The sequence below is a fragment of the Corvus cornix genome, chromosome 8 (assembly GCF_000738735.6).
Source record: "Corvus cornix cornix isolate S_Up_H32 chromosome 8, ASM73873v5, whole genome shotgun sequence".
Lineage (NCBI taxonomy): Eukaryota > Metazoa > Chordata > Aves > Passeriformes > Corvidae > Corvus > Corvus cornix.
In genome coordinates, this window is record NC_046338.1 from 25,543,308 (window position 1) to 25,554,504 (window position 11,197).

General features: G+C 45.1%; 1 protein-coding gene across 4 annotated transcripts; it reads right to left on the reverse strand.

Annotated features, from left to right (window-relative positions):
- Positions 1 to 1,905: 1,905 nt before the first annotated feature.
- On the reverse strand, positions 1,906 to 10,845 carry GORAB (golgin, RAB6 interacting). 4 transcript variants are annotated; one of them, XM_039556275.1, is made up of 5 exons: positions 10,744 to 10,845; positions 9,507 to 9,873; positions 8,036 to 8,137; positions 6,158 to 6,298; positions 1,906 to 3,632 (listed from the first exon to the last, which is right to left on the reverse strand). In XM_039556275.1, the coding sequence occupies exons 1-5, from the start codon at positions 10,805 to 10,807 to the stop codon at positions 3,170 to 3,172; spliced, it is 1,137 nt and encodes a 378-aa protein (XP_039412209.1). In that variant the 5' UTR covers positions 10,808 to 10,845; the 3' UTR covers positions 1,906 to 3,169. The 4 variants fall into 4 exon arrangements, with proteins under 4 accessions (XP_039412209.1, XP_039412208.1, XP_039412211.1 ...); XM_039556274.1 differs by having other exon boundaries at positions 9,495 to 9,873; XM_039556277.1 differs by lacking the exon at positions 10,744 to 10,845 and having other exon boundaries at positions 9,503 to 9,589.
- Between the last annotated feature and the right edge of the window lie 352 nt (positions 10,846 to 11,197).

Consider the following 11,197-nt stretch of genomic DNA (forward strand, 5'->3'; position numbering starts at 1 on the left):
ATCCTGACATCCTGGCCAAAATGCAACATGGACAGTTACACTGTGCTTTGTGACATTCTCAGTGGTGTACATTGGTGTTTTCCCAGTTCTTCCCATAATGGTAATCTGGCGATCCAACATAGAAATGGCCACGCTGCCAGAGGAGAGTCCCCTGTGCCAAGCCCTGCAGTGTTACTGTCAGACATCGCATGCCTCTATTTTCCCTGCCGTGGGTGTTCAACCCCAGCGTGCTTCACACTCAAGACTTTTACCTCTACCTGTGCGAGAGGTCCTCACTAAAAATCTGCGCACTCATTCCTGACCTGTGCTGAACTTTCCATTCTTCCATTCTTCTGAAGAGATACAACAGTGGACAGCACACCTGCCCTCAGTGCACACCTGGGACAGCCAAGCCAAATGTAACATCAGCTACTACAAAAATAGAAATGGCTTTTGCTTGAAGAGCCTCAATTCCAACAGTTCTCTTTCCTTCAAGGAGAAACAAGAAAAAAAACCCCAAGGCTTTTGTTGCACCAAAATCATCTCCTGGCATTTCTGACCAGCGCACATGTTGTTACAATTAGGACTGGACTCCCTGGCTCCGGCACAAGGGGAATGTTAAACCGGCACACTGGCACCCATCAAAACATTCGCAAACTTCCAAAGTGGAACTGACACCATGGTAGTGGTTTATATCACACGTCAGAGAAAGGCTTCATAACTGAGATCAAACAAGTTAACTCATGAGCTCCCTGGCTAGCAAGAGCAGCCTAATGCTGGGCTGCTATTGTTATTCCATACGGCTGTTTCACGTGGCTTCCAGCCAGTCCACTTCACTTTGCAGGCTCCGAAGTTAAAGAGAGAACTGGCCAGAACTTCAACAAGGGACTTGTAAGAGAACATAAACTGCTGATTGTAACAGCATCTTCCCTCTCAGGCAGAAACACTGCACCAGCACTATGAGAATGGTACACAAGAATTTTTCAGCCTTTTAGCAATTTTGTTGCATATAAACTGACTCCCTTCTAGGAAACCTGTATTTTTAAGCAGTTGTAAAAAGATCTTTGGACTTGGAATTTTTTGCCATTTCCAGAGTTCAAACAATAATCTTACCTGTGACAACAAGGTGTAGAAATACTCTAATCACATTTTAGCCTACCACAGAACCACAAATTACATGCAACATGGTGTCTGTTTGATTTCTGTGTGATACCATTTGCAATTCAGCTCTTCTGTCACAAGCTCTTCTGCGTGTCTCCAACGAGCTGAACACAGCTGTAATGAGGAACAGACCTATCCTCTAGGACTTTTAATCTCTTGAGGAACAACTGGGGACAGCTGCAGAGAATGGAAACGACAATGGTATCATTAAATTATTACTGCACTTAACTGGTATCCTGTTCAGGATCCATCAGCAGGTCGCTACAAGGTGTCCTGCAACTGCAGACACAGCAAAGGAAGTCAGTCACAATTTTGCTCACAATATCATCAAATCTGCTTTTAGGTCAGGTCTTTCAGCAAATTAACAGGGAATGCAGTGTACCAGCAACAACAGAGCAATGCTTCATACTTATTTCTAGTACTACTATGGAGTTAGATTTTAACTCCAATTAGCCCAAATTATGAGCAGCTGCTCTAGGAAATATATTTATCCCACTTTCTCCCGTGTATGGAAGGCACTAGGAGAGATTTTCCACCATTGCCCTGAGGTAGTAAGTTGAAAAGATTCCTGCCAAGCTGTATCCTGCCATGTCTTTACTTCATACATTTCCATATTTTGGAACAGCCTTTTCTGAGGTTTTATTTTCACACAGTGGAAAGTTGCCAAAGGACATATCTGATTCTACCATTTATCATCTCCTGTGGAAAAAGTGTTGGATCCCTGTGTTAGTCTCAGATATCACAACTGAAAGTAAACACACTGCGTACAAGATGCACTGATTTATTAATAGAATAAAACTGAAATGTAGTGACATGTTTTTCCACTGTTAAAGCCAGAGACAATCAGTGTCCCATTTACAGACTCAGTGGCATCATTCAGCAACTCCTTCATACACTCAGACCAACACATCCAGGTCAGGTATTCCAGGAACCATTTCCACACTTCCCTATTACAAAGAGGTTAACAGGGAGTGCAGTCTCCATGGTTTGCAGCTGCAATCAGTCTATGGGAGATTTTCCTATGTTCTCTTTTAATTCCTGAGGCTTTCTCCACCTGGAATAGCTTTTTAAAGCCTTTCAACAGCAATAGAGCAAATCAGCTGAACTTTCGTGGGGTACTAACCTGCTCTTCAGGCAAGAAAATGCATTGAATGTTCTACAAAAATAGGCTCATTTCCAATATACTGTGGGGATTATTCATTACAAGATGTCTTATTGGCTAATTATGGCTAATTATTGGCACTTTGAGGCAACTATAACAGAGAAAATCTCTGCAATGGAACAGCTGTAAATGTAACACACTCTCTTTTGTGTGTTTCTACTTCTACATTCTGCAATGTCTTAAACTGTAACCCATCATTTTTGTTAAACCATAGCAGCTGTGATTTCATAGCTAATAGTGTTATCACTGTACAGCTTCATGATTCAGCATCATCTGAAAGGAACAGGCGAAGTGATAAATATGAGGTATTACAACTGACTTTGCAGTTTGCCTCAATGTGCAAATTTCCTTTAAATCAGGAAAGAGCAACCTCTACAAAGGCAATTAAAGTAAGCACTTGGGTTTCACAGCAGGAGAAACCGTTGGAAACTAATCCCTTATGGATACAAAGGAAGACAAACATCCTATTGCAATTGTCAGAATGTGTTCTGAAGCAGACCAAGGTGTAATGTTTCCTCCTGTAGAAATCTTTCTCTTGCACACTGCTCAGAACAGGAACCTGTGATATCAAAAAGCTGAAAATCTTTGGACAAACCCTACTGTTCACTTCCAAGTGTTTCAGGAAGGTACAAAAGCCCATGAAGAGCTGGGCAGTAGAACATGAATGCACACCGGAATGATGATAGATGATGAACCCCAAATGAGTCTTGTGGAAAGAAAAGACCCTTTAAAATTTGAAAACAGTATAAAAGGAAAAGAGAAATGAACTGCATATTACTGGCACTGCTGAAGCCCAGATACAGCATACAGCCACAAGCCTGCAGAGAGTACCTCATCCATAACCACTGGCTTATCTGCATCCAGCAGTCAGGTAGCAGAACAAGCTGGGGAGCTTCCTGAAGTCACATTTACTGCCTGAGTTTGGCTGTCCATGTCGGAGAGGGATTTGGTCCTGGGGTTTTGAGACTGTTCAGAAACTGCAGGAGAAGCAGCAGCATGGTTGGCATGCTGGCTCTCCTGTCCCACAACACTGGGAGCAGGGTTCTCCTTGGCTGTCCCAGCGTGGCTGTGTGACTGGCTGGATTGTCTCCCTGCTTCTGCCTCCTGCTGCTGCAGCATCCTCTCCACCTCAATCTCGAGCTCCAGATTTTCCTCATCTGCCTCCACGTCCAGCTGCTGCATTAACTCCTCCAGCTTCCTGGCCTTGCGGAGCTCGTTCTGCTGGATGATGGTGCACAGGTGCTCCGTGAGGTGCTCCTTGATCTCCGTCTTGTGCTGCAGGTCCAGCTTGGCTGCCACGTACTCGGACTCGGCCTTGTCATAGCGCTTCCTGCAAAACCAGCAGCATTTCTGGAGGGTTAATTCTCACAGCACCTCACAACCTGACACAGGGACTTTAAGAATCCTTGGAATGCAACGTACTCTGCAATGCATTGTGCCAGCTGTTCATGACACGCTGCCACATTAGCAAGAGCGAAGAAAATAAGAGTGAATTGATCAAAACTTCTCCAGACACTTGGGGCTCTGCTGTTGTGCATTCCAAGAGTTAACTTGCTCAGATTGAATCACAAACACCCATTTTTACTGCCTGTTTGAAGAGATGCATCACTAGCAGCAGAAAGAACCCATCAGAAATTGCAGTGTTTTCACACTTCTAATGAACACCCACTTAGTGAACTGAAACACCACAGAGCAGTTTGGTGTTTCTCTAACCCAACCTTCCCCCCACAGATACAGATGCTCGATGGAGCACGTTGACATTTGGATCATGTACTTTTCTGGCTACCCATATACATGTTCAGAAAATCAGGGGCAGCACAGACTGACACAGCACATGACCTCAATACAGATGTAGAATTTTATTGCAAGCATCCCTCCTGACACTCACCTCCTGCCAATTTGCACTTCCTGAGATGATAAATACAGCAAAAAGGGAATACTCTAAGTGTTAACTGAGTTAACACACAGAGAATATCTAGCACTTTAATGGCTGGTATCCACATTAATGATGCATCTTTCACTACATCAGTAAACCTCTGTATTCTAATTAAAAGAAAGATAGATGCAGTCTTGCTCATCAGGAAAGGGAACGCATAAAGGCTTATGAAGCACAACTACAGAGCACTCATAAAACTAGTATTAGTAAGGTGATTGAATAAAGAATCCAGCACTTTTATAAAACCAGATTCCAATATCTGCTTAAACAAAGCAACAGAAAGATAGGAGAGGTCCTTTGCTTAGTGAAACACAAGGAAATAAGCCATAGAAAAGCCTTCCCAAATATGTTATTTTATATAGTAACCACATGACTTTTACCCAGCTGAAAAGGCTATGTCTGCAGTGGGCAGAAGATGCCCACTTATGTTTCCCTCTCAAGAAAGTCAGGATTTCTCTGGGTCAGATACCTGAAGCAGCAAAACAAATGCTACGCTGGAAACATCTGCACAGCTAAACCTTTGGGCTGAATTCACACCTATCAGTCACATCATATTAACAAAAATTCTATTCCACAGCAATTGTCAAATGTTGCTAATTAGGTGTCTGCTCAGGACTATTTAATACTGCACTTTTTGACCGACTGAAATGCTTTGTGTTTTAGCCCTAGAACAAAAGGCAAGTACTAAGAAATTGCTTAAAAAGACTCCACCTAAAAGTAAATTTGCTTTGGCTCATAATGCATAAAATCTACAACACTGGAAGTATCTACCTCACATTTCCAAATCCCTCCCTCAAGAAAACACTTACTAAATTCATGAAAGTCATTAAGATTTTGGTGAAGTTTACCCACTTGTCCTAACAGCATCTCCTTTTGCTATTGTCATTAAATACTGCTTTCCTAATGTCAAGAGCTGCTTGTGCTCTTTAACCAGTAAGCATGTCAAATAGATACATCATTACAAAACTTGGGTAAGAAGATTTCAGGAGAATTTAATGGCTTTAGAAACCAGATGAAACCTAACATCTATTGAAGTGTTTTTTCTCTTGAGGACATGAAATTTTGTATTCACATGCAATCAGCTATGCTAACTACAGTTAATCTTAGACATTTCAAATGATAATTACACCAAAGAAATCTTAATTTTTTTAGCTACTGGTCCTATTTCTTTCAAGACTAATTACAATGTTTATTGGCCTGTGGTCATGGTATGGCATTAGTCAGAAGGAGAAATGAACATTTAACACATTGAATGGTGAACCAAAAACCGCGAGTGAGCATTTCTGCTTTATGAACCGGCTGCACAAACATGCTGCTGTTTATCTACTGATGTTGTGGTTTACCCACAGCTAATGTGGTGTTTCCATTAATTTCTTGCCTTTAAGGAACTCATCACAACTAGAGTGATTAAAGGCACATTGTGAAGGGTAAAAGCTTCCCTGTTCCTTCAATTTTTGGTCTAGTTGCAAAAATACTTCAGCAGGATTATATGTTTTAAGCTTTATTGGTCCCATTGATTCCAGCACGACCAGAGCCGTCCTAACAAGAAAATTTCCCTGAACAGGATTTTCATTTCAGGACTTTTCAAGAAAAACCTCTTTCCCCCTGAGAAGAAATAAACAACCTTGAAACAATAAAGCAGGGCTTATGGACAACTGCACACTTAAAGCAGGATCTATGTCTTGTGACAGCAGTCTCCAGTCAGAAAACCTGCTTCAGTTCCCAGATTCCGAAGGAAAAATTAGGAAATAAAAAGCATACTTTTACTTCCAGATCTGAAAGCCCCCCAGACTGTGACCACTTTAACTGCACATTATTACAGTGACATGACTTCATTAGTGCTTCAGTGAGAGGAAACAGCATTTTCCCTCCTCTCAGGCAGGGCTATTCCCATTCCCTCCTCCCTGTGTATCTCTTACCGGGCATAGGAGTAGTCCAGGCTGGCCTGGTCAATGCGGTTCCTCAGGATTCCGATGTCAGCAGACACCATGTCATCCAGAGCCTGCAGCTCCTTCTGAATCCTTTTCAGTTTCACTGTTTCAGCTTGAGTTCTTTTGGATCTGCAAAAGGAAGACGATTTTTTTTTTTTTTAATTTCCTTTTCAAGCCTCTCTTCTTGACATACTGGGCCCCATTTCATTTGCAGAGCAACTGACTTCTTTAGTACCTATTCAGAAGGTTTCTCCTTTATGGTGTAGGGCTTTTGATCTTTTTTAGCATCCACAGGGATCTAAAATGCCTACTATTAAAGGACTATGGCAAAATTACGTAATGACTATAATCAAAGTGCCTAAAATGGATTGTGTTTCTTCACTGTGGAAACACACAAGAAGCTGCTGTATCTAAGTAGTTCTCAGTGTAAGGAAACAGGAAATGGCTTGGGGGGAAAGCGAGAGGGGGAAGGGCTTTTAGCCCTGCAAATATCCCCTTTCAAAGAAGCTCAGTTAGTAGGGGCCAAAAAGCCACCTAACCTAAGCTTGATTTCCATTTTGTAAAATTATTCCCAAAAGGCCCAGCCAAATCCCAATGAAGTGAATGGAAAGTTTTACATCAAATACAAAGGATTTCAATCAAGCCTTATGTAACCTTTTTCAACTAGGTCTGTTCATTCCTAAGTCCTGAAAATGAAACGTTACTAACGGCAACAAGCTTTGATGGATTTAATTCCCAAGGAAACTAAGTGACTTTCAACAAGCTTTTATACCACATCACTTTGCCATCATTCATCACCACCAGCAAAATGATGCTTCTCAGCCACTGCTTTACACCCAAGGCAGGTACCTGAAAGCAAGACTAGGTGTGCAGACAGTGCCACCATCTCCCATTTGACCAGCTGATGCAAGTGGAGGAAAACAGACATCCTGTGGTATGGCTGTGAGCCTGAGTAAGGCCTTTGAGTGACAGAAGTAACTCCTTAGCTATCACCTTCAGTGTCTTTTCTCTCCTCAGGCTTTGCTTCCAGGAGGAAGAACCAAGCCTGGTGGCCACACCCATGTTTGATGTCCTACAGTGACTCAGAATAAAGATGCTTGTGTTTTATCTCTGCCTGGCAAACGAAATTTTCAGGACTTTAGCAGAGTACAGGCTGTGTTCACCTGTGCTACCCAAGGGCTTTGATTGGCAGAACATAACACCAGCCTGGGAGAGCACTGCAAGCCTGAAAACTTCACATCACTGTCCTTGATCCAGTGTTATCAGCTGTTCCAACATCCCTCCCTACAAACTTTGCCTTCCCTGTAGTCTTAAACTACCTTGGTGGACAACACCGTACAATGCCTTAAAGCCTGGTCTCCTGAAGAGCAAGAGCTAACAACTGTGAAAGTATGTACATTTCTATAATTTCTAGTCATCCAGTGGTAAAACCTTCTTAAAGCTGATCATGTTCTCTTTTCAACATTTTTCACATGCTAGTGAGCCGAAAGTCTAAACAAAAATAGCTGTAGTTTCTTCTCATAGGTTATGAATCACATAAACTTCCCTTGCATCCAGCAAAACCAAATCAGGACCAGAACAGGGACAAGCATCTGAGCACCCCAACTTCCAAATATGACCTCACTAACAAATTCAAGTACTTCAGCTAATCCTCAAGTTGTGTATTAACTTTTCCATCTGTACACAGAGCTGCAGCTTTGGAAGTGTGAAAAGCTTAGTCACAACTTCTTAGCCAGCACTTATCGAATGGAAATGTCCATCACAGCTGCTCACAGAGAACAGAGAGGAGGAAAAAGTGAAATTTAAATCAAGATATGTAACGGGTTGCAGATGAAGAGTAACTCCTTCACCAGGCTCAGCCCCCACCTCTCAGCAATAGCTCTGGCCAGGAGTGCCTTCTTGCGTTTATTCTTCTCTTCTATCAGACGCTGCTCTTGCTGGAGGATTTCCCATCGGGATTTTTCCTGTCTGCTCATAGACAAGAACATAAAAATTAATAGAAAGTTCATTTCTCTCCCTGCTCCCCATATTCTAACACAAATATTCACTGTCATATATTCTGGAGCAAACTCTTAAAGTCGAAGGAAAAACAAACACGTTTTGGTTCTGAGGAAAGAAGAACCATGTGCAAGAAGCCATTCAGACCAATAAAACACTTCCAGATGAAACCTGCTGATCAGAACTAAAATCTGCATAACCAAATAAGCTGCATGGAGCACTTTTTCAGAAATGGATGGAATTTTTCATTTAAAGGATGTGCTTCTCTATCTGGCAGAAGCAGTTTCAAGTTTGTTACTGGCTGCTACAAGTCACCATCTGTTCAGTCTGCCAACACAGCCTCTTTTTTGGAAATGTTTTTTTCCATAAAACAGATTCTTTCACAGGTCTGCTTTACAATACAGCTGAATGATACAAATGAAATGGATACAAATGAAAGGCTAGTAAGAGTTAAAATGACAATGAGCAACAAGGAAGAACAAGAATTTGCTTTTGCCACCAGGGAAGGACTGATATTGATTCCATTTCCTAGGCTACATCTCCTAAGAGATATAACCATCCCAAAAGATGGAAGGCCAGGCCTCAGGTGAGGGGGCACAACCTGTGTCAACACAACCAGGCAGGATTTAGGAGAAACAAAGAACTGCTTTGCTGCTTTCACCACACTCTGTTCTTCATGCCCTCTTTCAGGGAGCCTGAACTGAAAAATACCCTAATAACTCAGCTGTTAACAAACATTTCTGCACATCTCTTCAGATTTGTCCTCATCACCCTATTCCTAAAACCTCACACATAGAAATATTTTTAGTAAGATTTAAATTCAAGCATCCAGGCTGAGATGAATCCAGCAGAATCAGGAGGTGACTGCTGCAGCTAAATGTCATTTGCTTTCCACGGTGAGAAAAAATTCTCTGCAAAGCTCCTGAATCAAACAGTGTCTGTGCTTTTCTCACCACAGAAATGAGATGAACAGCCAGTACTACTGCTGAGCTGCATCCACTGGAGGAATTTGACTTCTCAAAGTGCTGCTATCCTGGTGTAGGGACTGCAGGCAGGTGATCCCAGCCCGCAGCTGGGCAGGGAAATTACAGGCAGCACAACCATCAGCCACAGCCTCTCAAGGCTCATCCCTGCAAAACAGAACCTCCTGGATCCTTTTGAGTCTAGAATTTGAGGGGAGCCACGAGCTGCTTCTCCATACAGATGCTGCCACATAGAAAAGGGAATGATTTTATCTCTCAAAGCTTCCTATCAGACACAGAAAAGTTTACTTCACAATGAAACAATGAATCAATACAGAATAACAAACCCCACCCCTTGATTTTACCGACTTACTAACAATTCCACTTTCTTTCTCTCCACTTGGGTGTTGGGCTTTGCAGGGTGGGGCTGGGCACTTTCCCTGCCATTACAAGACTCTCCCGGTGTCATTCCCTCCTGCTGCTCTTGGCTGTCACTTTGCCTTTGATCCCCAGCGGCAGGAGGACAAGGTGTTGGCCCGGGCTGCTGCGGGTGACAGGGCTTGGGTTGTGGTGCAGAAAGCAACTGCTCTGGAGTGACACGGGCTGCTTCTCCCTGCAGTCCCAGCTTCTGGCATTGCTGCTTGAGGGCTTTTTCCCTTTGCAACTGCTTCCGAGTCTTGGTCACAGCCTGGGGGTGAGGCTGCTGCTGCTGCTGCTGCAGCGGCTCCGAGGGCTTGTACAAATCTGTCAGTGGAGAAACAGGATTTAAAAAAATCTCAGTATCAAAGACAGACTCTGACAAAGCTGTGCTGGGCAAGCAAAAACCAAAATAAGGAAAACCCAAGCCAGGGTGTCACGGGAAGGCAATGTGGGGGAAACCTCAGGAGCCTGGAAAAGTTTTGTTAGCCTAAGAATCAGGAATTTTCAAGGATACCAGTATCCCTAAATGAGGAGAGGGAGGAATAAGAGGCCTGGACTGCAGGCCTAAAAGAGAAACCATAGGCAGGAATGAGGTGACTCTTGGGATAATCATGGAGAGGCAGATCAAGGGCTAAGGAAGGGTCCCTGCCAGCCTGGTGGGCAAACTGAGGTAATAAAGTGAAGAATGGGGAAGAACGAGGTAACATGCGGGCAAAGAGGAGGCTGGAAGCATGAGTGGGGTATCAGGCAGAGATGTGGGTGCAGGACAAGGGGTTGGAGAGGCTGGAATGTTTGTGGGAGAAGTTGCAGGTGGATGAGGAGAGCAGGAGGAGATGCAGCTGGATGGGAGAGACCGAGGGGCTGCCTGGGAAAGGGCAAGCGTTTGATGCGGGGACGGACAGAGGGGTGTAGGGGCTGGGGAGAGGGATAGAGGTGTGAATGGAGGGGCTGAGGGAAGGGTTAGAAATGTGGATGGAGCGGCTGAGAGGAGGGACAGAGATATGGATGGAGGGGCTGAGGAGCAGGACAGAGCGGTGGGTGGAGCGGCTGCGGAGATGGGGTGCTGAGGAGCAATGGGAGGCAGGTGCAGCTGCGGGGGCTGACGGGGTGCCGAGGCCCAGAGTCTTCCTCCGCGCCGCCCCCGGCCCCGCTGTCCCCACTCCCCGGGCGCTCCCGGCGCGGCGCGGTCCGTACCTGGGCGCTGTCCCCGCAGCCGCCGCAGCTCCTCCTGCGAGAAGCCGGCCCAGGTCTCGGCCATGGCGCTCCCTCCTCCCGCCGCGCAGGCCCCGCGGCTGCCCCGCCACCGCCGCGCCACCGCCGCAGGCGAACGCCGCGGACAGCCCGGCCGGGGGCCTTGCGGCGCGGCAGCGGCGGGGCGGGGCGGGGCGGGCAAGATGGCGGCCTGAGGGGACAAGGGGGAGAGGGCTCGGTCCGTGTGGGGCCTGAGGGGTCCGGAAATTGCCCGTGCTCCGGGGAAAGCTGCCCTCGTGGGCACATCCCGGGACTCCTGAGAACCTCGTGCCGTAAAGAATCACAGAGCCAATTAGGCTGGAAAAGACTTCTGAGCTCATCGAGTCCATCCTGTGACCGTACAGGGCTCACTGGGTCCCGGCTAATGGGGCTTAAATGGAGCGGGGAAGCAGCTCCC